The 26,188-nt window shown below is 42.7% G+C and overlaps 1 protein-coding gene across 1 annotated transcript in view; it reads right to left on the bottom strand.

Annotated features, from left to right (window-relative positions):
* The window catches only part of LOC140481256 (LHFPL tetraspan subfamily member 6 protein), a 160,751-nt gene that overhangs the window by 6,842 nt on the left and 127,721 nt on the right, over positions 1–26,188 (bottom strand). The window contains exon 3 of the mRNA XM_072577160.1: positions 424–522. Coding sequence (XP_072433261.1) covers positions 424–522 — 99 coding nt within the window. The remainder of the gene's footprint in view (positions 1–423; positions 523–26,188) is intronic.

Here is a 26,188-nt window from a genome sequence, read left to right as displayed (position 1 = left end):
AATTTGGGATTTTTAGGGTGTTGTATCTTTGTTGGCTCATAGGATGTGTAGGCAGGTAAGTCAAATGCTGGGGTCAGCCAGTGCTGGCTCCTAACTGGCCACTGGGATATATGTGGTGGCTACCTGTAATCTCCCCTCTGGGTCAATCCCTGTTTACATAGGGTCACCTCAGCAGTACAAATTAAATTTGATTATTTAGCAACCAGAAACTTTACTGAACAGAAAGTCATGACTGGAAGTAATCCCTTTCATATTGCCAATCCAATCTCTCTCCAGACTAACATCTAGCTCGAGGATTCCTCCCAGAAAATGGCTAAGATTGCATGTTTCAAATGTGACTTATATTTTGATCCTGACATGAAATGGTATTTTACAGTGGTTTATAGCTGTACACAGACTTGATTAGAAACCCAATTCAGTTACCTAGCTCAAACTGGTCTGAGAGATTGTTGCAGGTCTGCTGCACTTCTTCACTGTTCCAGCCCAGGGGATACAGGGCACAACCAGAGCCAATCAGTAGACCTGGAAATAAAAAAAGAATAACCACATTTGTCAGACATTTGAACTAGGGTGATAAGTGGGCAGGTTATAATATCAATAACATACTGAAAATCTAACATGGCACAAGTACACTTGTCAATCTTGTAGCTGTTCCACAATCCGCCTCATTCCATTGATACAATGCTGTCCTAAATGACTGGCGTTATCAATTAATGAGGCTGTCACCCAGCAGGCTTACTGGAAGCATGGGGTCTGTTAGCTCAGTTGGCTGGATGGCTCTGGTCTGTAATGTAAAATGACATCAATAGTGTGGATTCAATTCCCATGCCAACTGAGGTTCCCACGAAGGCTCGACCTTCTCAACCTTGCCCCTTGCCTGATTTGTGGTGACCCTCAGATTAAACTTCCCACCATCCATTCCTTGCTAATGAGCAAGCAGCCCTATGGGACTGCATTTTTCAGAAACAATGACATCCAAGGAGCTGCCTTAAAACTGGATTTGAATCCAACCCAGTGCATTGAGAGGAAGTACTCAGCAGCAATGCAAACGAGCTGCGTGATGTGAATCTAGTACTCTTAGGTCTCAGCACAAAGTTTCCCTGTTACAGGGACAGCTTTCTGAAAGGAGACATGTTGTTTTCATTTGGCCTAAGTAAAAAGCAAAACAAGAGGCAAACTGTGCTTGAGGTTTTTTTTATTATCCCCTTCTAGCTTTGAAACCCAAATCCAGTTTCTGCAGAGATCAGAGGCTTATTTCACCCATTTATCTCCAAACCAGGCCACAATCATGTTCTCGACCTGAAAGTGTCTTAACAAGCCATATGCCAAGTCTCTAAGGAGGCCACATTGAAACTCAAACGTTCCAAATGATCTCTCTCTGATGGTCTTTAGCCGCTGGACTATTAATTTGCTCATTAACAGCATTTGCTCTTTACTAGTCTGAGCTACATCAGCAGAATGGAAACAACACAAGGAACATTCCTAGCTTAGTTTCCAAACATTTTGGTGCACAATGGAATTGTGGGGGTACACCCAAACTGCCAGAATCACCAGCTCATCCATGTTTAACTCCATGTGCAAGCGTATGGATGCAAAGTTTGTTTCTGGGCAGTGGAAATCAGAACTGAAGGGCAGAATTTCATGATGAGTTCAGAAGTGGAGTTGCTGTGCGAGTGGGAGTGATGTTGTTGGAGGTCACAGCTCTCTCCTATGAAGTTTTGGGTAGGAAGGGTGCAGAGATCAACTGAGACCCTTAGATAGCCACTTAAGAACAGCATAAGAATCTCGACCCCCTGCTGTTGGAAATTCTACCAAGGGGGGCAGACAGGAACTCACTGCATAGTTAGCCACATAGCAAACCCTCCCAGGCTTCAGGACAGAGGGGTTGGGGATGAGAGGTCTTGATCTCAGGCACTTTGTGCCCACTGAGGGACTCCTCCTCCCATTGCTCATGTCCCCATCCTATTTCAATCCTGTTACGATACCAAGTGAAGGCCCAAGTTATTAAAGGATATCAAGGGTGTTGCTGATACTGGAAAGTTTCTGATTGGCAGAAAGCTCCTGACAGTTACGATTCTTACCGTCCACCACCTTAATTTGAGGGAAGACTTGATACCTTTTAGTTAAGTGCCTGCCCTTTTGCATTGGGCGTGCCAAAGATTTTCAATACAGGATTCCGACTTGTTCCACAGGCCAGCCTCAAACATTAATTCCTGCCTGAAGTATGAGGCAGCATCCACAGTGGGTGCAGTCAAAACACATGCTGTGTTACGGCTCAGTATCAACTTTGGGTATCTGAAATCTCTCACCTTGATCAACATATAATTAATCACAAGAAAAAGTGAGTGCTCACAGATCATTTTTACATAGTTGTATGCTCAGTATTGAAGTATGCAGGTAATTCTAAAGTTCTAAAGGGGCATTTATTGCAGAAGTCTGATCCACCCTGTAACTATCATATGTAAACCTCTTGGGACACACTAAGCAGTAATGACAATCTAATTAAATTCAGGAAGATGCATTCTCCCCTCTAGCCCTTGGCAGAGCCCTTCAAACATTATAGGGTTGTCTGACTATTGTAAATGTTTCACTCCCAATCTGCACTAGCATCTTTGCAGTCACACATCAAGCTGAAGCACTCAACTTACTGTGAGATCAATTAGGAGAAAGTGAGGACTGCAGATGCTGGAGATCAGAGTTGAGAGTGTAGTACTGGAAAAGCACAGAAGGTCATGCGGCAGATTTTCCTGCTCTTCGGATGCCGCCTGGGCTGCTGTGCTTTTCCAGCACCACACACTCGATTGCTGTGAGATCAACCAATTAAAAGGGCTGTTTTTATTTGTTCACAGGATGCGACCATCACTGACTTGATCAGTATTTCTTGCCCATCCCTAATTATCTTTGCGAAGGTTTTGTTGAGCTGCCTTTGTGAACCACTGCAATCCATGCTGGGTAGGTGTACCCATAGTGGTGTTAGGAAGGTATTTCCTGGATTTTGACGCAGTAACGGTGAAAAAACAGATATAGTTCTGAGTCAAGATTATGTTGAGACTTGGAGAGGAACTTGCAGATGGTATTGATTCTCTGCATCTATTGCCCCTTGTCCTTCTAGGAGGTAAAGATTTTGGCTTTGGAAGGTACTGTCTAAGAAGCCTTGGTAATTACTATAGTGCATCTTGTACATAGCACACACTTCACTCATCCAGGAAAATGGATAGTGTTTCATCACATTGACAGCGTGCAAGTCAACAATGGTGGCCAAGGTTTGGGGAGACAGGAGACCAGTTATCTCACCGCAGAACTCCTTGATTTGCTCTCAGCCACAATACTTAAATGGCTGGGGCAGTTATTTTTATGGTTAATGGTAATCTCCTTGATGTTAATATTGGGGGAATTCAGTGCTGGCCATTCAATGCTATTGAACATCAGTAGGAGAAGTGGATTCGGTCTTGTTGGAGAGAAGTGGAGTTTCAATCCTGATTGTAAATTCAATGCACATTCAAAAAACATTTGTAAAAGGTATTTTTGCAGAATAATAAATAACTTAGCAGCAATTTGTTGGTAATGGAATAGAAATGCATATATCTATTGTGTTTGGATAATATGATTTAGTGCTAACTGGTACTAGGACAAGAGCCAAACAGCTTATTTCTCCCTCACCGTTTGAAAAATTGTCAGTTAAGTGGGAGCACTGAACATGTCTGTTTCTGTTCACCAGCATATTTTCTATGGCTTTCCTCAGCTGTAATTTAATTGTTATTTATAACCCACTGTTAAAAATAACAGCAACTGTAAACGCTAACATGAAATGTCTCAGACAATTTATACTGGAGCTTAAATTTGATGTTATATTTAACACTGTGCTAAAATTCTAGCTTTTATGTTCTTGTATAATTGCTCTTGGTTAGCTCAGTTAGCTAGACCACTAATATGTGGATCGGATTAATACTAACAGCACAGAGTGTGACCACCTTTCCAGCTGAAATAAACTTAGGCCGTGTCTCGTCACCCCACCAGTAGTAAAAAAAATCACAGTATTTTGCTGTGGTTCAGTAAATAATTGCCTTTGGGCAGAGAAGGGAACAAGAATACTCATAGAACCATGGAAAACAGGAGCGGGAGTAGGCCGCTGAGCCTGCTCCACCATTCACCTGATCATGGCCGATCATTTAACTTGCTACTGTGGTCCTGCTTTCTTCCCATACCCTTTGATCTCTTTAGCCCCAAGAACTACATCGAACACCTTCTTGAAAACATTCAAGGTTTTGGTCTCAACTGCTGTCTGTGACAGTGAATTGCAGAGGCTAACCATTCTCTTGGTGATGAAGTTTCTCCTCATCTCAATCCTAAATAGCCTTCCCCATGTCCTTAAACTAAGGCCTTTGGTTCTGGACTCCCTCATCATTGGAACATCCTTCCTATGTTTGCCCGTGTCTAGTTCTGTTAGAATTTTACAGTCTTCTATGAGATCTCCCCTCATACTTCTAAACTCCAGTGAATATAGTCCTAACCGATCCAGTATCTCTTTGTGCATTAGTCCTGCCATCCCAGGAATAAGTCTGATAAACCTTTGTGCATTCCCTCCAGAACATCCTTCATCAAATAAGGAGATTAGAACTGGACATAATACTCCAGGTGTGGATTCAATAATGCCCTGTACAACCACAGCAAGACATCCTTGTTCTTGTACTTGAATTCTCTTGCTATGAAGCGCACTACAGCATGTACCTTCTTCACCGCCTGCAGACCTGCATTCTTACTTTCAGCAACTGATGGAAAAGGATATCCAGGTCTCACTACACCTCCCTCTTTCCCAGTCTATTTTCATTCAGATAGGAATCTGCTTTCCTGTTTTGGCTACCAAAGTGGATAATCTCACATTTATCCACATTATACTTAATTTGCCATGCAGTTGCCGAAGCACTCAACTTGTCCAAATCACACAGAAGCGTCTCTGCATCCTCCTCACTGTTCACTCTGCCACCCAGCTTTGTGTCAGCTGCAACATTCTTGTTGGTCTGTGGTGAAATATTAAGTGTTCACTCAAGAGACAATATTCATGGACAATGCAGCAAAAGCTGTCCCAGGTAAGAAGGGATAAGATTAAGGAACCTTGGATGACGAGAACAGAAGAGCTTCTCCTCAAAAGGAAGGAGGCAGCAAAAGAAAGAAGGTGGAGGAAGCAAGGATCTAACACAACTTTAGAGGATTACAGACTTGCTAGAAAGGAGCTCAGAAATGGAGTGAGGAGAACCAGGAGGGGGCACGAGAAAGGCTTGGGAAGAAGGAAGCATTTTACTCATACGTGAGGAATTAGAGAATGATCAGGGAGAAGGTAGGGCCGATCAGGGATAGTGGAGGGAACTTGTAGGTGGAGTCTGAGCAGATAGGGGAAGCCCTAAATGAGTTTTTTTTGCTTCAGTTTTCACCAAGGAAAGGGACCTTGTTGTGAACGAAAACTTTGAGGAGCTGGAATACAGTTTTGACAAGATCAAGATTGATGAAGTTGATGTGCTGGAAATTTTGGCAAACATTAAGATTGATAAGTCCCCAAGGCCAGACCAGATTTATCCCAGGCTGCTCCAGGAAGTGAGAAAGGACTATTTGGCAAAGCATAGTGTGACTAAAGGCAGTTAGCATGGCTTTGAGAGGGGTAGGTCATGCCTCACAAACCTTATGGAATTCTTTGAGGAGGTGTCAAGACAGGTCAACGAAGGTCGAGCAGTGGATGTGGTGTACATGCACTTCAGCAAAGCATTTGATAAGGTTCCCCATGGTAGGCTCATTCATAAAGTCAGGAAGTATGGGATACAGGAAGATTTGGCTATCTGGATTCAGAATTGGCTGGCTGACAGAAGGCAGAGAGTGGTTGTAGATGGAAAGTATTCTGCCTGGAGGTCAGTGTTGAGTGGGGTCCCGGAGGGTTCTGTTCTTGGGCCTTTGCTGTTTGTAGTGTTTATAAATGACTTGGATGAGGAGGTTGAGGGGTGGGTTAGTAAATTTGCAGATGACACAAAGGTTGGAGGTGTCGTTAATAGTATCGAGGGCTACTGCAGGCTGCAGTGCAACATAGACCGGATGCAGAACTGGGCTGAGAAATGGCAGATGGAGGTCAACCTGGATAAATGTGAAGTGATGCATTTTGGAAGGTCGAACTTGAATGCTGACTATAGGATTAAAGACAGGATACTTGGCAGTGTGGAGGTACAGAGGGATCTGGGTGTCCAAGTACATAGATCCCTCAAAGTTGCCACCCAAGTGGATAGAACTGTTAAGAAAGCATGTGTGTTTTGGCTTTCATTAACAGGGGGATCAAGTTTAAGAGCCGCAAGGTTTTGCTGCAGCTCTACAAGTCCCTGGTGTGACCACACTTGGAATATCATGTCCAGTTCTGGTCGCTCTACTATAGGAAAGATAGAGAGCTTTGGAGAGGGTGCAAAGAAGGTTTACCAGGATGCTGCCTGGACTGGAGGGCTTGCCTTATGAAGAAAGGTTGAATAAGCTCAAACTTTTCTATCTGGCAAGAAGAGGAAGAGACTTGATCGAGGTATACAATAATGAGAGGAATAGATAGAGTCAATAGCCAGATACCTTTCCCCAGGGTAGGATTGACTGGCACGAGGAGTTATAATTTGATGATATTAGGAGGAAGGTATAAAGGAGGTGTCAGAGTTAGGCTCTTTACACAGAGAGTTGTGAATGCATGGAATGTGTTGCCAGCTGTGGTGGTGGAAGCAGAGTCACTGGGGACATTTAAGCAACTGCTGGACACATGGATAGCAGTGAGTTCAGGGGTGTGTAGGTTAAGATTTATATTTTACATTAGGATTAAACCTTGGCACAACATCGTGGGCTAAAGGGCCTGTTTTGTGCTGTACTTTTCTATGTTCTATGTTCTAATTCAGCCAATTGGCAAACAACATGTGTTCAATTGTTTGCATCGCCCTGCAGGAAAAGTGTTTGGTATTTCTTGACAGCAGCGTAAATATAGTTAAGGTCTCAAAGGTATTGGAACTTCAGTTGTGGAGTGTGTTCTAGCACCCACATAACCTGAGCCCTGGCCGTTAAACTTCACCTAAGGTACATGTTTACCAACAATGTTAGCATTTCCTTTTCTTCTGGTAACTTTCATAACCTCACTATCACATTGTCCAATCAATACCATTTTTCAATAAAAACTGAAAGAACTTTTGATGCTGTAAATCAGAAACAACAACAGAGGTTGCTGGAAAAGCTCAGCAGGTCTGATAGCACATGTGAGGAGAAATCAGAGTTAAAGTTTCAGCTCAAGTGACCCTACGTCAGAACTGATGATACCATTTCTCCAGCCTTTGGCTGTTTTCTAAAGCCTTGGAATGTGCTATTGCCTCAGAACCACATTGTGTCCCACTCTCTTAAAGTTGTCAATCTTCCTTCAAGCCCACCATAAAATTGGAAATGGTCCAAATAATCACAGATTACCTTATGAGAAACTATAATCATGGCTCTTTGTTCGTACTCAAAATCTTCAGGTTCCATACCATCATCCACTCATGTCCCATCTCTACATTCTACTTTTTTCCTCATCATTCCAATCATACTTGTCAAATATGGAGTCAACTGCAATTCTCCAAAATTCTTCTCTTCCTACCTTTCTCCTCTTTTCAACTAGTTCTTTTGCTTTTAAACTCTTCATCAAATTCCTGTTAATCAGTTCATTTTCAGCCCCTGCCAACCCAACTCTTCCTCTTGAACTTATTTCTCTTCTGCATGGCATCCACCTTAATGTAACTAATGTGAAGTTTTTATCCGAGGAATGCTACAGCAATGCAGAATCCCAGAAGAGTTGTAGCATGAAGGAGGCCATTCAGCCCATTGTGTCTACCTTAGTTTGTTAAATGAGCATCATTACCTAGTGCCAATCTCCTGCTTTCTCCCCACACCCTTGCACATGATTTTTATCCAAATTATCATGCAAGTTGCTGTTGAGGATTATGGCATATCAGAACTTCATTACAAATAATCCTACAGCATATATGGAGGCTATAAAGTCCATTGAGTCTGTGTCTTCAAAAATGAGATCCAAATGATCCCATTACCTGCCCTTTCCCTGCAGCTCTGATATATGATTCGCTTTTGAAAGTTGCTGTTAAATCTTCTTCCATCAACATTCATGCAATGCATTCCAGGTCATAACAATTCACTGCATTAAAGAAAGGCTTAATAATTTGCAGACAAATAATGAGATAATTATTTTATTATTCTACTATATCAGTACTACTGAAGTGCAACTTTATTTATAAGCACATCAGCTTTAATTGGTGCTTGTCTTAAGTTTTGAGCCATCACAGTGGTTGGAATGCTTGAATATCGTTTAATTTCTCAGTATCGAAGCTTGGTATCTCACTACATCTCTTTAAAGTCTTCGTCTCAAATAAATGGAAAAAGTAGCAAAACAAGCTGAGAATTATAACCTTGAAGCGTAGAGACATTAATCTAATGATGCGTATTCCCCAGAACACATGCGCCACCAATTTCTGCTCCAGGTGACAGTTTTTCCATTAGCTTTTTTATTGCCTCACTGGGACAGAAAACTGGTTGGGCTGAGAAAGTTGCATCCTTAATTCTGCATTGGCCCAGCAGCTATCAGCTAAATATCATTGATTAAAGCATGGCTATTTTTCAGCTCTTTGTGAAGTATCGATACTAGAAGAAAATAAAAGGACAAGTTCATAGACTTAAAATTTTTACACCTGTTTCCAATTGCTTTGATGTTTGCCTCAGAGAATTGAACAAATGTGACTCTCTCCCTATGTCTCTTTCTCTTCACAGCCCATATTACCCCATAGCCCAGGGTAAGCCTATAGGAAATCTTCCTCTGTTTAATTCCCCATCTATAAATCAAAGAGAATTATTCCCAACAGCTGGAGATCTTAAAAAAAAACATCCATTATTGTTGCAAGACCAAGAAGTAGTGTGTGGCCCGAAATCACCAGCCTCAGAAAAATGCAATTAAAGTGGGAATTATTTATACTCTGAACCAACTGAAATACTTCAGGGAACATTGGCTTGGTACATCAACAGACTGAAATATCTTAGGGACAGTCAAATCATAGTGAGTCTTGGGGTTTAGCTCTAATAATGATTAATGAGGTTACCACAAAGATAAATTGCAGTGACACAGTACAACACTCAAATGATAGTCAGGAACATTTTGGCAGGTTCTAACTTCATTTCCCTTTTGGTTTTGCAGTCGTTAGTTGAGATAGGAGTTCGATGGGAGTTAACTATCGGGAGTAAAAATAGGTAATAAGGTCCGATTTTCTTCAGGGTTGGCGGTAACAGATTTGAAGTCGACACCATCTATAAGTTTTAACCTCATGGGTATAATGGTAATTCCTTATCAGTGAATGCCCATTAGGTATATTTCACCATAGGGAGAAAGTGAGGTCTGCAGATGCTGGAGATCAGAGTCGAGTGTGTGTTGCTGGAAAAGCACAGCAGTCAGGCAGCATCTGAGGAGCAGGAGAGTCGACTCTTTGGACTGGAGCCCTCATTCCTGATGAAGGGCTCTGGGCTGAAACGTCAATTGTCCTGCTCCTCGGATACTGTCATATTTCACCAATGGAAAGCCAAGAAAGGTCATGAAAAGAAATTGACAAATAAATCCAAAGAAACCCAACATTTTTTAATAAAAATATACAAAAAAAAGACAGAATCTCAAAAGAAAGAGAGCACCTTATTTGGGATTATTTTGGCAATATGCATTTGGAGCAGGACAGTTCTGTTTTCACAAAATACAAAGCAATACAGCCATGACATTCGGGGGGGCGGGAGGGAGGAGGAGGAGGAGGAGGAGGAGGAGGAGGAGGAAGAGGGGTGTGAATATCAGGTGAAACTAATATAGTGAAAGAGGAAGGATGAAGGAGTTTAATATATTTGAAAATGGATGAATTCTGGGTCTGAATGAAATGTTTCTTTATCTTTTGGGGGAGGCAGGTAGAGATATTGTTCAATCTTTCCAAGAGGTTGACATGGACGGTTGGTGACAGTAAAGCATTTGATAAGGGCCAACATAGCATTGTCCATGAACACAAAAACCCAATGCAAAGTGGCAGAGTGAGTCCAGAAGCAAAAGGTCACAGTCAATGGATGTATTTGCAACTGGGATGTTGTTTCCAGTGGTGTTCCAGAGGGCTCAGTATTTGTTTTTTGTATTACAGATCGATGATTTGGACTTGAATGAAAGGGGTGTGATGAAATATGAAACAAGCTCTCAAAGTGGAATCATGCAGTTCTAAAGGCAGTGGGACTGAAGGCAGGAAGGTAACTTAATTAGACAGAGTTAAAAATCACACAACACCAGGTTATAGTCCAACAGGTTTAAATGGAAGCACTCTAGCGAAAGCTAGTGTGTTTCCAATTAAACCTGTTGGACTATAACCTGGTGTTGTGTGATTTTTAACTTTGTACACCCCAGTTCAACGCCGGCATCTCCAAATCTTAATTAGACAGAATGGTGACATACCTGAATCCCAATTCCACTCCAATTATGCTCTGGTCAGGAAGGCCTGAATTTCCTGCTCTGCCACCAACTAAGGTCAATTAATGACTGATTAATGATTATTCCAACCTGGGCTGCAACTCCCTCAGCTTCAGGTGGAATTGGAAAGAGCGAACTCACCCAACTGGGAAAGCAGTGTGGACAGCCAGCCAATTGGTTGGAGGGGTCCACTGGATTGAGGGGTGGGACATACAGCAGTGGGATATAGTGGTCCTTGCTGTGACAAATAGGGTGTCTTGACAACTCTTCGGCAAGCGAGCACCAAACCCTATGACACCGGAAGATCTGTGTTTATCTGACTAATACTGTTCAGAATCTTATATGTTTCATTCAGATTGCTTCTCACTCTTTAACTTGGACCCAATTTATTCTCATGACAACCTCCTCATTTCAAGGAGCAATTTAGTAAACCTTTGCTATACCACCTCCAAAGCAGGTTCCATTAAATTTCCACTAAGATTAAAATCCCAGTGCACAATGTGAACATATCATCGCTCTTCCCAATCGTGACCTTAAAAGCAAGGAGGGTATTTGATTGGGTGGGCTGGTAGCACAGCTGAGTTACATTTCTCCACACCACTGAGCTCTGGAAAAGCAGACCCATATTTGACCATCCCACCCCTTCACTAATTGAAATGCTTAAGTGGCTAATTAAAGATTTATAAACACCTTATGCAGTTGTTGCCAGTAACAAGTAAGCAGCAGGCAGGGCTGATGATATGCATCATATACTGCAGCTAAAATTGTGCAGTCACTATCATCTTGGAGCAGGGCTGCTGGGGTGTGCAGACAGGGGAGTTCACTTGATGCCTGATCAAGGGACTGAACAATAGGAAAATGATTGTGTGTGTGTGCAGGGAGTCACTGAGATACTGTGTAGCACTTGCAGTCGATCCCTTTGTTGCTCTCTCCCTGTGACCCCCTTCTCTCTCTTCCCCCCCCCCCCCCCCCCATCATGAAGTCCTTCTCCACATTATTTAGTTGTGATTCAGGTCCTAGCACTGCTGGGCATGGGATCCACCAGCTCTGATTGGCTGGTGGCCTTCAAAGGTTCTGACTTATCACTTAGGGTCTTGATTCAGGAGAAGGTTCGCTGGTGTCCTTGCCATTGCCTGACTAGATTGTGGTTCACCAGGCATCCCCAAGAAGAACCAGCAAATGCCTTTTACTAACTCTTCAGTAGCAGGTGGAACCCCCAATGCTTCAGCAAGAATCGTCTTGGCACTCTACAGCATTCTGGACTGAGCATCAAGTTTAAACTCATTACATCATAATCTTAGTCTCCATTTCCTTTCCCTCGCTTTTGATTTGCCATGCTGTGTTATTTTCATTTTATTTCTTTCTCCATCCCTTCATGTTGCACTCCGATGGATTTTATGTAGGAATTCACATGTCGCCCAACCACTCTCACTTGAGAGAAAATTGGTCTGACCCAGCTGAGTGCACAAAAATCCCAGAGCAAAAGAAGCCGATGAACTAATGGCACAGATAATAGTGAATGATTATGATGTAGTAGGCATCACAGAGACTTGGTTACAGGGGGGTCAGGACTGGCAGTTAAACCTCCATGGTTTTTCAACTTATCGAAAAGACAGAGAGGTGGGCAGAGGGGGTGGGGTTGCCTTGTTAGTTAAGAACAAAATTAAATCTATGGTATTGAATGACATAGCGTCGGATGATGTGGAGTCTGTGTGGGTGGAATTGAGGAACCACAAAGGCAAAAAAACCATAATTGGAGTTGTGTACAGACCTCCTAACAGTGGTCAGGACCAGGGACGCAACATGTACCGGGAAATAGAGAAGGTATGTCAGAAAGGCAAGGTTACATTAATCATGGGAGACTTCAATATGCAGGTGGACTGGGTAAATAATGATGCTAGTGGATCTAAAGAAAGGGAATTCATGGAATGCTTACAGGATGGCTTTTTGGAACAACTTGTCATGGAGCCCACAAGAGAACAGGCTATTCTGGACCTAGTGCTTTGCAATGAACCAGACTCTATAAAAGATCTTAAAGTAAGGGAACCCTTAGGAAGTAGCGACCATAATATGGTAGAGTTCAGTCTGGAGTTTGAAAGGGAGAAGGCAAAATCTGATGTAATGGTGTTACAGTTGAATAAAGGTAATTATGAGGGCATGAGAGAGGAACTGACTAAAATAGACTGGAAGCAGAGGCTAACCGGGAAGACAGTAGAGCAAAAATGGCAGGAGTTTGTAGGTATAATTGAGGACACTGTACAGAGGTTCATTCCCAAGAAAAGAAAGATTAACCGGGGAGGGATTAGACAACCTTGGCTGACAAAGGAAGTCAGGAAATGTATTAAAGAAAAAGAGAGATCCTATAAAGTGGCTAAGAACAGTGGGAAATCAGAAGATTGGGAAGGATACAAAAGCAAACAGAGGATAACAAAGAGTGTAATAAGAAATGAGAGGATCAAATATGAAGGTAGGCTAGCCAGTAATATTAGAAATAATAGTAAAAGTTTCTTTCAGTACATAAGAAACAAACGACAGGCAAAAGTAGACATTGGGCCACTTCAAACTGATGCAGGAAGCCTAGTGATGGGAGATAAGGAAATAGCAGGAGAACTTAACAAGTACTTTGCGTCAGTTTTCACAGTGGAAGACATGAGTAATATCCCAAAAATTAAAGGGTGTCACAGGGCTGAGTTGAGTATGGTTGCCATTACGAAAGAGATAGTGCTAGAAAAGTTAAAAAGTCTTAAAATTGATAAATCTCCTGGCCCCGATGGGATACACCCTAGAGTTCTGAGAGAGGTGGCTGAGGAAATAGCAGAGGCATTGGTTGAGATCTTTCAAGAGTCACTGGAGTCAGGAAAGGTCCCGGATGATTGGAAGATGGCTGTAGTAACCCCCTTGTTCAAGAAAGGATCAAGGCAAAAGATGGAAAATTATAGGCCAATCAGCTTAACCTCGGTTGTTGGTAAAATTCTAGAATCCATCATTAAGGATGAGGTTTCTAAATTCTTGGAAGAGCAGAGTCTGATTAGAACAAGTCAACATGGATATAGTAAAGGGAGGTCATGCCTGACAAACCTGTTGGAGTTTTTTGAAGAGGTAACAAGTAGGTTAGACCAGGGAAACCTAGTGGATGTGGTCTATCTAGACTTTCAAAAGGCCTTTGATGAGGTGCCACACAGGAGGCTGCTGAGCAAGGTGAGGGCCCATGGTGTTCGAGGTGAGCTGCTGGGATGGATTGAGGATTGGCTGTCTAACAGAAGGCAGAGAGTTGGGATAAAAGGTTCTTTTTCAGAATGGCAGCCGGTGACGAGCGGTGTCCCGCAGGGTTCGGTGCTGGGGCCACAGCTGTTCGCATTATATATTAATGATTTGGATGAGGGAACCGGGGGCATTCTAGCGAAGTTTGCCGATGATACAAAGTTAGGTGGACAGGCAGGTAGTACTGAGGAAGTGGGGAGGCTACAGAAGGATCTAGACAGGTTGGGAGAGTGGTCCAGGAAATGGCTGATGGAATTTAACGTGAGCAAGTGCGAGGTCTTGCACTTTGGCAAAAAGAATAAAAGCATGGACTACTTTCTAAATGGTGAGAAAATTAATAAAGCCAAAGCACAAAGGGATCTGGGAGTGCTAGTCGAGGATTCTCTAAAGGTAAACATGCAGGTTGAGTCTGTGATTAAGAAAGCGAATGCAATGTTGTCTCTTATCTCAAGAGGGTTGGAATATAAAAGCAGAGATGTACTACTAAGACTTTATAAAGCTCTGGTTAGGCCCCATTTGGAGTACTGTGTCCAGTTTTGGTCCCCACACCTCAGGAAGGACATACTGGCACTGGAACGTGTCCAGCGGAGATTCACATGGATGATCCCTGGAATGACAGGTCTAGCATATGAGGAACGGCTGAGGATACTGGGATTGTATTCGTTGGAGTTTAGAAGATTAAGGGGAGACTTAATAGAGACGTACAAAATAATACATGGCTTGGAAAAGGTGGATGCTAGGAAATTGTTTCTGTTAGGCGAGGAGACTAGGACCCGTGGACACAGCCTTAGAATTAGAGGGGGTCATTTCAGAACAGAAATGCGGAGACATTTCTTCAGCCAGAGAGTGGTGGGCCTGTGGAATTCATTGCCACAGAGTGCAGTGGAAGCCAGGACGCTAAATGTCTTCAAGGCCGAGATTGATAGGTTCTTGTTGTCTAGAGGAATTAAGGGCTACGGGGAGAACGCTGGTAAGTGGAGCTGAAGTGCGCATCAGCCATGATTGAATGGCGGAGTGGACTCGATGGGCCGAATGGCCTTACTTCCACTCCTATGTCTTATGGTCTTATGGTCTAAGCAATATTTGACAGCAATCATTATAGCTGAATGATGAGGTTTGATGTACACTCAATATTAGCATTATTACAATTGGTTGTGGAACTGGACATCCGAAAGCAACAATGATAAAAAAGGGTCCTTGAGAAGCAATGAAGGCGGCATGGTGGGCAATGGATTTGGGAAGGAAGCAGTGACCTGGATGTGAATGGACAGGGTGGGAGGAACAGGGGCCAAAGAGACAGTTGTGTTTTGGAGGGGGTGGTGTTGGGTGATAACAACTCATCTTTTTATATAACTGATCCAATAATAACTTTCTCTACACTCGCATAAATATACTTCAAAAACTTACCTTTTCAGTTTGTTATGGACAAATCAGTGTTGCACTGGGGATCAAAGCTGATTTAGGCCCCTTTGTTTGCATATACACAGGGCTTCCAGATGGGTCTTTACCCATGGCTGATTTCTGGCAGAATACATGTGAGCCATGCCTGTCCGTCATATTGGAGGTTAAGGAGGCAGTTTCAGCACCTGGTAAAGTGGGGCGCTGCATGGTTGAATTTCTCGAGCATTACATGTCATGCTAATATCAAGACGACACATGTAGAAGACATGAGTTAAATCTCAGCTGGAGTAGTGTACATCACCATTATAGGAAAGATGGGAATGCATTGAAGACAGTGCAAAAGTGATTGACAAGAATGTTTCCTGAAATAAGAAACACAGTTATGAGGATGCACTGAAAAGGTTGGCCTGTTCTCCTTGGCAAGAAGAAAGCTGAGAGGAGATTTGATAGGGATTTTCAAATTCACAAGAGGCTTGGATGATGTGGTGTATTGATATATTGAATTGAAATTGTGTGCAGTGATGTGAGAAAGGCAAGAGATTGGCACTAGGTAATAGAGCAGGTCCAGGCATGATGGGCTGAATGGCCAATTCTGTGATTCTGTGACTACATAACTTAAAATAAAGCTTTTAACTGAATGGCTCTGTTCATTGTTTTCAAAATGCTAACAGCACAAGGGTACAGTTAGAATATTCTAGCATTTATTAGGTGGGGAATGTTCCTTAGTGGGGAAAAGTTTCACAGTTTGTCTAAAGTTTTTGCAGCAGATTAGCTTTGTTTATGTGAAGCTGCCAACTCAAACAAAGTCCAACAGCAGGCTTTTTAAATACATATTTTATTGACAGAGCTGCTTGAGTACTGGTTATGAGTTTTTAATTTCCTTTGTCTTATTCAATCCTCAAGTCCAACTTGAGCTGACTAACTTCATAAGCCAGCATTCCTCTAGAAATCGCATGAGGGGTAAGCCAGTGTCTCTGTCAACATATAATTAGCAGTGAACTCCACCAAGATCAGTTAGTCTTTTTGGTTCACATTCTGTTTTACATGGAGTGTTTTACACTAAGTGCAGGAGGTCTGATTTTCTTTCCCTCTATATTGTAAAGAGAAATAGTCATATCTGAAACTTGCTGCATTTTGACTATATTTTCTATTTATCTACAAATAAATCTTTTTGCTAGATTTGATTACACTTGCACAATAGCTGCAGAGTACAGTAGAAGTTACAAAAAGGCTTTATAAAAGTGACAGAATCAGTACTCCATCTTACTTCAAGCTGTTAACGTTCTGCATTTGATTTGCTTCACATGAGATTTATAACTAGGTCAAGTATAATAAATTCAAAATCAAACACAGTCATTTTTGAAAGGAATAGTGGTTTTCACCATGCAGTGTGTGTCGAAACAACTGAGAAAGACTTGCATTTATGTAGCACTTTCACCTTTCCCCAAAGAGCACTGCAGCCAATGGAATACTTCTTTAGTATTATTGTATTATGGAAAACATGGCTTCCAGTTTGTACACAGAAACGTGCCAAAACACAGCAATCCGATAATAAAAACATCTGTTTATAGTTTTGGTAGATGGATATCGCTCAGGAAAACACTGGAGAAACTTCTGTATTCATCTTCTAAACAGAGCCATGGTATCATTTACGTCCATGAAGATGACAGATAAAGAAGTCTCAGCTCGACATCTCATCTGAATGACGGTGCCTCCATCAGTGCAGCACTGAGATGTCAACTTAAATTATTTATTCAAATTCTCTGGAGTGACACTTGAATCTAGAACTACTCATAGGTGGGCGTATTACCATTGTGCAAAAGTTGACAACTATAATAACTATAATTTAATAGCTGGAATGAAGGATTCATGCAGCTCCAACTGCATTTTCTGGATATAATGGCGTCATCTACTACTACGGTATATCGCCCACAAATCAGTATTTATTTTCTCTGAAGGTCTTACAAAGGGCAGAACTAATGCTTTTTTTTTAGAAATGCGATCAGTCAAAAAGTCTTTGCGTTCCTCTCAAAAACACCAACTCTGTTGATGTTGGTGCCTCATGGTAAACTCTGATAACTTGCCTAAATACATACCAGTGGGCTAATACAGGATAGGAGCATCTCAGCTGAACTCTATACTCACCTAATCTTCTACTTAGAGGCACATTGCCGCTAATACTCAGGAGTGGGAATCCCTTGCACCAAGCAGCTATTTTCCCAATAAACCATTAACATGACCTCTATACACAGTATCACACAATGCATCTTCTTGTACTTATTCACTGGACATGGGCGTTGCTGGCCACTTATTGCCCATCCCTACCTTATGTTGAGAAGACAGTAGCTGAACTACTGAAGTCCACCTGGTACAGTCCACGCATAGTATTGCCAGGATTTTGACTGACAACAAATTCTTTAATCGCTGCCCTGTGGCGATCACTATCACAAACCTGTGCATGGCATTTGATGGAGGTGACAAGGGTCTTACCCATCAGCTGACAGCCAGCGGCTATCCTGTTTCACTCCTTTCAAGGATGGCCTGCTGAATTAGTTGGGGATATGGAGGCGTAGCAGTAATGTCAATGGAGTAGTAATCCAGAATTCCAGGCTATTATTCTGGGGATATGGGTTCAAATCCCACCATGTTAGATGTTGAAATTTGAATTCAATGAAAATTTGGAATTAAAAAGCTAATCTAATGAATCCATTGACAGTTGTCATTAAAAACCCACCTGATCCACTAGTGTCCTTTAGGGAAGGAAATCAGCTGTTCTTGCCTGGTCTGCCTATATGTGACTCCAGAACCACAGCAAAGTGGTTGACTCTTAGCTGCGCTCTCTGGGCAATTAAGGATGGGCAATAAATGCTGGCCTAGCCAGTGACACACACATCTGATGAACAATGTTTTTTAAAAAAGTGTCACTCAGGCAATTAAGGGGACAGAAAGCACTCCCCAGGATCAGGGACCCCAGGGAGTGAAAGTCCAGCCCATTTCCACCACCCCCACCCCCCCACCCCAGTAAATCAGAAGTCAGAAGTTCAATTAAACGTCAGTGGACCAGGGAAGCCATGGGTGCTACTGCACATCACTGAACCGAGGCCTAGTGTTATTACTGGATCCTTGGCCTCAGGTGAGTGAAGATGGATGAAGGATGGAGAGGAGATGCCTTCATGTTAAGGACAGGGAGTGGCTCTCAGCAGGCACCATCCACCCCTCCCCCTCTCTCCTGCCTTCTGAGGAGGTTTCATGCAACCCTCCATCACTTTGTTTGTCATAGTTTCCACAGAGCGAGCGTCCTAGCCTGCCACTTCGGTCAGTAAAAGTGACAGCGAGATTAAGCCCTTAACCAGATTTTAATTGCCCACTTCAGCCCATCTATAGACCTTCCTGCCATGAGTTGATTGAGATGCAGGTGGGAAGGCATGGAGTCTCAATCGGTTACTGTCACACCTGATAAAATACCAGCCCCCTCTCCCCCAGAGTTACAAGACTATGCATTAAATTCTGACCTCAAGGGAAATGTGTGAAAGAAAACCACAGTCTTGAATCACATATTAATTATGTGTGAGGTTCCTTTGTATATTTGTTGCTAACGTTGTAGAAGCATGCCTCAGACTTGGTGAAAACTCTAATATCAGGGTTGCTATGTGGAGCACAGCAATGTGCCCATGTTCTCCATGGTTAATTCCTTGTCCATTTTTGTCTAAAGACAAGAATGTACAGGCTGTGCAAAAGTTGGAAATTATTCAATTTCAGTTCTTTCTTGTCTCACCAGCTGTGAAGAAGACAGAGGCCAAGTTTGATCTTGTAAGCATTCAGTTTCCACATGTATTCAATAACTGTCACTGTATGACAGTACTGAATGGGCAGTCTGCCTGACTTTTCTCCTTCCCGAATTTAGAACGGCATCCTGCCCAGTTGCAGTATCCTTACCATTTCCTCAGCTGAGATCACCTTGCTCAGCAAGGACTAACCATCAGCTCTGGGGCTTTTTTGGCTTTGTGTTGTTCCTGGGAATCTGACTCACCACTGAAAGAAAAGGGGCAGTTAAGTAGGAAAGTCTATTTGTACTTTATAGGGCATTTCGCAGCCTGGCTTGTCTCTGGTTTAAATTCCATCATTCAGCAACTTGTAGCTTATGTTTGCAATTGCTGTTAAATATATGACAAACATTTCATATTTTCAGAAGTTTAAACTTTAGATGTGTTTGTGTTTGAGAGACAGTAACAGGATTAGGTCAAGTGAGGTATCACTGGCTTTTGGAAACAAAATCAGATTTTCAGAGATTTTCAATGCTATAGCATAACATTCAACTGCTCTTGGTTATGGTTACAAACTGTTAAAGTAAATCAGATGAACACAAATATAACTACTGACAGTCATCATTTGTGAACTGGACTAATTTGCAAGTGAGATCAGTGTTAAGGACTGGGAAAACGTTAATATTTTCGCAGTTTATCTGCATAACACATTCACATTTGATAATACCTAAGCTTTATGCTTAAGAATAACCCTCCCTTATATAAAAGCAGGATTTCAACACCACTTGGTGTTCTAGTAACAGAGAGCATCAATTTAAGAAATGAGCGCATTTTCAGCAAAACATTTTAACATTGCAGATATTACATTGAGGGACGTTATGATATGGGATGCATATCAGTGTAGCAGTGAAGGCTGAATTTATAATAGCTTTTAAAGTAGAAGCAAATAAATTATAAATTCAGGAATCAATGGTTATCATAGGTTGATGGAGTTCGAAACACGAACAGATCAACTGTGATCTTAAATGAATGGTGGAGCAGGCTCAATGATAGCTTGATTTGTGTTCCTATTTTGCCTATCTGTCTGTTCTTTATTGAAAAGAAAAACCTAAGAGGAATACTGAAAACATTATCCACATTGTGCATCTTTCTGTCGTGTCTGAGGAAAAGCGTCAATTTGTGTCAACAAACAATGTCTGGATGCACACAATCTCAAAGTTCAAATCAAAAGGACAGTGCTTAAGCAGAGGAGCCTCATGGTCTGGAATTATTGCTGTCATAATCAGCTGGAAAGAGTGAATATTGGTGTTGAAGTTTGGAACAAATTCAAGAAGCTCAACAGCACCAAGGACAAAGCAGCTCGCTTGTTTGGCACCATATCTACAAACATTCACTCCCTCCAGCACCGACACTCAGCAGCAGCAGTGTGCACCATCTACAAGTTATCCTGCAGAAAGGGTCCTTAGGCAGACATCTTTCAAACTCACAAATACATTTATCTAGAAGGACAAGAGAAGCGGATACATGGGGACCCGACCACCTGCAAGTTCCCCTCCAAGCCACTTATCATTCAGACTTGGAAGAATATTGCCATTCCTTCAGTGTCACTGGTCAAAATCCTGCAAGAGCATGCCCTCAACTGGCAGTTAAGACCACATGACTCGAAAAGATTCTGCCTTACATTTCAAAAGTATTCACCTCCAGCATTTCAGGATGTTTGATGGTCATGACAAACGCTACATGAATGTCAGCTTTCTTTTCCTCAGTAGCATTCCCTTGTTTGGTGATAGGTTTCCTCAATGTATTGGAAAACACTGAAAGGTCAAACCCAGTCAGAGAAGTTACACTCCCTCTATTTTATGGGTAGCACAAACTGTCGAGACCCTCAAGTTTTTCTAACTAAGAGAATAGCTAGTTTCAGAAGGGAGATGAGCCTCCAGCTATCTGGAAAGCAAATAGTGTTTTGCAGGAGCTTGACATCTCAAGACTTCAATACCTGAAGTGAAGTCACCCAATTCAAGGGGGATGTTTGCTTAATGGTGGAAACATAAGCCCAACGATTTTACAATCAACTTGCTGTCATATTCCATTTCATTTCTTTATATAAAAAAATATTGTGGAAATTCAAAGAATGTTTCTGGTCCATCCATTCTGCCAACTTGGAACCATGCAGGTTTGCAGGAGCTACAGCTGTGTTCTGACCATCTGCAATCTCATCCTATTTCCCACTGCTGCGCTGACCTTGGCCCTGACCTCTGACCCTGCATGATTCTGAAGGCTGACAATAATGGATAGCAGCAGGATTGCTGCCTTCCACAATAAAAGTAATTACACTTTTTAAATAAAAACACAATTCACCAATTATTTTATTCTCGATATAAAGTGGAAGTTGCAATATCTCATTCGGTTCTAATATTCTGGGATGTACCAGGATGTGGGAAGCAAATAATTGTAGAATCTAGAATTAGAAAGAACAGAAGATTTCTCGGTGTCAGAATTTTTCGTAACCAGTTTGTGCTGTCATGCCTGCTGTGCTAAAACTCTTTACGGTTCAAATAGGCCCCTGCAGTTTTATTTATTGCCTGGAAACCAAATCCAAGCATAAGCTGAGCGTAGCAAACTGTCACTTTCCTGTCATCTCACTGTGACGTGGAGTCAGACTGCTAAACAATAACCGACTAGCAATGGCTCCAAATGTCTCCTTAGAAATTCAGATAAATGCTTGCAGTATTACTCCTGCAGGAACCATTAAGGGGCTGACAGCACAGTTTGCTGTTTCCTCCAGTCTCATAATCTCCAGCTTTCAAGGAGGCAAAGACAGCGCGATCAGCCAGCAGTGAGTGGAGGGATAAGGGAATGCCTTTGAGCTGGGCACCACCCCTTCCCAAGAACCCAACCCATACTCACCCTGCAAGATTTGCCTGATTTTATGCACCCCTCACACAGCAATCAATGAATACCAATCAAAAGTAACCCGCATTCCTCTCTACCCATTCCAAGTCGAAGATACTGAAGTCAATTGTAATGGCAAGGTACATAGATGCACACACTATCTCTCCCATGTCTGTAGTCTGATCTTCCTGATTACGTGGATAAAATAGTGAAGGGGGCGTTTAGCATGCTTTCCTTTATTGGTCAGAGAAATCGAGTATAGGAGTTGGGAGGTCATGTTGCAGCTGTACAGGACATTGGTTAGGCCACTTTTGGAATATTGTGTGCAATTCTGGTCTCTCTCCTGTAGGAAGGATGTTGTGAAACTTGAAAGGGTTCAGAAAAGATTTACAAGAATTCTCCCAGGGTTGGACGGTTTAAGCTATACGGAAAGGTTGAATAGGGTGGGGCTGTTTTTCCTGGAGCGTCAGAGGCTGAGGGGTGACCTTATAGAGGTTTAAAAAATTGTGAGGGGCATAGATAGGATAAATAGACAAGTTCTTTTCCTTGGATTGGGGGAAGTCCAGAACTAGTTGGCATAGGTTTAGAGTGAGAGGGGCAAGATTTAAAAGGGACCTAAGGGGCAACTTTTCACACAAAGGGTGGTGTGTGTATGGAATGAGCTGCCAGAGGAAGTGTTGGAGGCTAGTACAATTACAATATTTAAAAGACATCTGTATGGGTATATGAATAGGAAGGGTTTAGAGGCATATGGGCCAAGTGCTGGCAAATGGGACAAGATTAATTTCGGGTATCTGGTCGGCATGGACGAATTGGACTGAAGGGTCTGTGTGCTGTACATCTCTATGACTATTATAAATGTATTTAAAACATGGTTATGAGACAGTGTCGCAAATCTGCCCAGATTATACTACATGGTTAACAAGTTCTGCTTCCTTGGGTCCAACGTCACAGACATGTCTGTCCTTTGATTTTGAAGAAAAACAGCCACCATTTATAGCTGATTAACACCAACCTGACTCTTAGGGACAAGACACTGGTTTATGAGGCTTTGTTTTCTCAGCACTTTGATTTATCCATCATCAGACCTTTCAACTTCCCCAGCACCTTCTCCTTCGTGATGGACACTACACTCATCTCTGCCCCTTGACTCTCTTGAAGTTCCGGTATGCTGCTGGTGTCTATCACCATGAAGACTGATGCATAGTACCTACTCAGTTCATCTGCAATTTCTTTTTGTTCCCCTTCTCCAGTCTCGTTTTCCAGTGGTCCAATGTTCGCTCTTTCCTGTTACATTTTATATATCTAAAAAGGCTCTTGCAATCTTCTTTTATATTACTAGCCAGCTTACCTTCTTATTTCATGTTCTTTCTACTCTTTCTCCTAAATAAAGTTGGATCAGTCCAGAAAGCCAGTTGAAGGTAACTACTGAGCAAATAGTTTTCAGCTGTACATTTATTTACAGAGCTAAACACAGCAAACACACACCTCCTCACAGTTCCAGTAAAAGTCTTTTTAGAATTTTATTTTAATATACATCTCTGGGGCATGACTGGACTTGAATCCGGACCTTGTGGCACAGAGCTGGAGAAACTAAGACCATGGCACAAGACATCTACTCCTGTGAATTCAAGTAAAATGTCAATTAATGTCCACAGCCTGCACACCAATAGAAACATGAATAATATAGAATTATAGAACATTTTATACAATTATAGTACCCTTCCATCAGAAAAACCAGAGACTGCTTCATCATAAAATCACTTATCTGAGAGTTGGAGGATGTATGCACATGGATGCTGGGCAGTACTACTCTCAAAACAAAGTCCATTGTTTTGATTAAAGGTAATCAATCCTGTTCTTCTCTCTAAAGTTGCTGCCTAACCTGCTGAGTATCTGCAGGATTTTTTAAAAATTCATAGTTTGCTTGTTTATATTTTCCTCAAAGCTGCAGGAAATGTGCAGAAACAGTAATTGGGGACTTGAATAAACATTCTGATAAATGTGACTAATAATCTATGAAGTAACTAAGTCATCTTGGAGAAGTGATAAAGTCTTACAGGCCAGAAAGTCCCAACTTTATGACCCACCCTGTGATGAATGATTCATTTTAGTTTAAACAGTGGCAGCTGGGTTAGGGTGGGGAGATTCCAGATAGAGTCTGCACTTTGGCTCATTATCTGCGACAGATACAAGTAGAAAGCGAAAGGGGAAGTCATCGAGAGTGCTCACTCATGAGAAAGAAACAAATGGTGGTGAATTTAACCTGATACTTACCATGGCCCAGACAGTAAAACTCATAAGGACCAGTATGAAAACAGGTCAATATCTGCTGGTATACACGGATTTTGATCTGGGTGGATCTGGATTCGTACTGGAGACAGCTACATAACTAGTTGCTCTGAAATGTGGCACCAGCAGTTTGCATGACTTTTCGGTACTCAATACTAAAATCCGTATTGTCTCTTCGTATCATCTGTTAGAACATTATGTTCATTTGTCTCTTTCTATATTTTTAGAGAGCTCCTGCTTACCCTGACACCCCGCCCTCACAATCCCGGTCCCTATCTCTTCCCCGCCCTCACAATCCCGGTCCCTATCTCTTCCCCGCCCTCACAATCCCGGTCCCTATCTCTTCCCCGCCCTCACAATCCCGGTCCCTATCTCTTCCCCGCCCTCACAATCCCGGTCCCTATCTCTTCCCCGTCCTCACAATCCCTTTGCCACCCACTGCCCTCCCTCACATTCCCCTCCTCACCACTGCCCGCCCTCACAATCCCGGTCCCTATCTCTTCCCCGTCCTCACAATCCCTTTGCCACCCACTGCCCTCCCTCACATTCCCCTCCTCACCACTGCCCGCCCTCACAATCCCGGTCCCTATCTCTTCCCCGCCCTCACAAATCGCTCTGCCACCCACTGCCCTCCCTCACAATCCCGGTCCCCACTACACCCCTCCCCTCCCCTCCCTCACAATCCCGGTCCCCACCACACCCCTCCCCTCCCCTCCCCTCCCCGCCCTCACAATCCCCCTCCGCCACCCACTGCCCGCCCTCACAATCCCCCTCCGCCACCCACACCCCTCCCCCACAATCCCCCTTCCCGGTCCCTACCTCTTCCCCGCCCTCACAATCCCCCTCCCCGCCCTCACAATCCCTCTGCCCACCACTCCCCGCCCTCACAATCCCTCTCCCTACCATTTCCCACCCCCACAATCCCTGTATCCATCACCCCTCACCCTCACGTGTACGGCCCCCGTCTCGCCACACTCACAGATCCTGCTCCCTCACCACCTGGCTCCACAGCTCCTGTGCCACCCCAACCTCTATTCTCTCCACCTTTATGATTGAAACTAGAAACTCATATCTCAGCTGCTTTTAATTGTAGTGATTTTTATGTTACAGAATGAAGAGTTAAGGAATCATAGATGGCTGACAACTCACATTTCTATGTAAGGCTGGCTTGAAAAGGTGACCTTAACTAAGACAGGAACTGAACCTGTGCTGTTGACTTCATTCTACAGTATAAATAAGTCTTCCAGCCAATTAAGCTAACTGATCCCGCAAGGCAAAAAGAATGTGTATGCACATGTGATGAACTTGACAGCGCCACCCAACAGTGGAAGGGAGGGATGAGGGGGGAGCAATCTTCCACCATCCGGTTAGATTGAGAGGTGAAATGGGAATCTGCCCAGCCACCTGTGGAGTTGTACTGCAGCTAGGAGTCAGGAAATTAGCAAAGGAATGGAAAATCGAGAAAAGCAAAAAGCAAAGAAAGTGAATACATGATAAAGAATGCCTACCAGCAATGGTTTCTAAATTTCGCCGATCTGCTTTTTTTGGGGATCGTGCATTTAACATTAGCAGCAGCTTGAATTGAAAAGAAGGTGCCATACGATAAAACTAAAACTTGTTTAAATAGTCCTGACTTAAAACCTGTCTCCTTTCTAGCACTGTGTCTGCGAGGACACCCTAATCTGTCTTTGAAGGCAAATACTTCAGATTTCATTAAACAAGCCCAAATTTTGAAATCAGAATAGAGCTAAGCAGCTCCTGCAGAATATTTTATGTAAATGAAACTTGTGAATCCACATGATAAGCATGTGAAAAGCATGTAGTACCTTCCCAGCCTTTGCAATCTGGTGTACAATAAGTGAGAAATTATTGACATTAACCACTGGTTTTACCGCATCAGTGGTTATCGATTTCTCTCTGTGTGCCTGCCATCTGCAGGGTCTGTTGAGGGCACCAGTGGTGCGAGCTCAAAATGCCAGCTGCATCAGGAGGCGAGAGATCTGTAGCTAAACAAACCATCAGCCTCAGGTTACTGTTTGGTGGCTGTTGCTCTGTC

Source organism: Chiloscyllium punctatum, chromosome 9, assembly GCF_047496795.1.
Source record: "Chiloscyllium punctatum isolate Juve2018m chromosome 9, sChiPun1.3, whole genome shotgun sequence".
In the NCBI taxonomy this organism is placed as follows: Eukaryota; Metazoa; Chordata; class Chondrichthyes; order Orectolobiformes; family Hemiscylliidae; genus Chiloscyllium; species Chiloscyllium punctatum.
The sequence above is the reverse complement of the archived record's forward strand: the minus strand, read 5'-3'. Positions and strand labels throughout refer to the sequence as shown.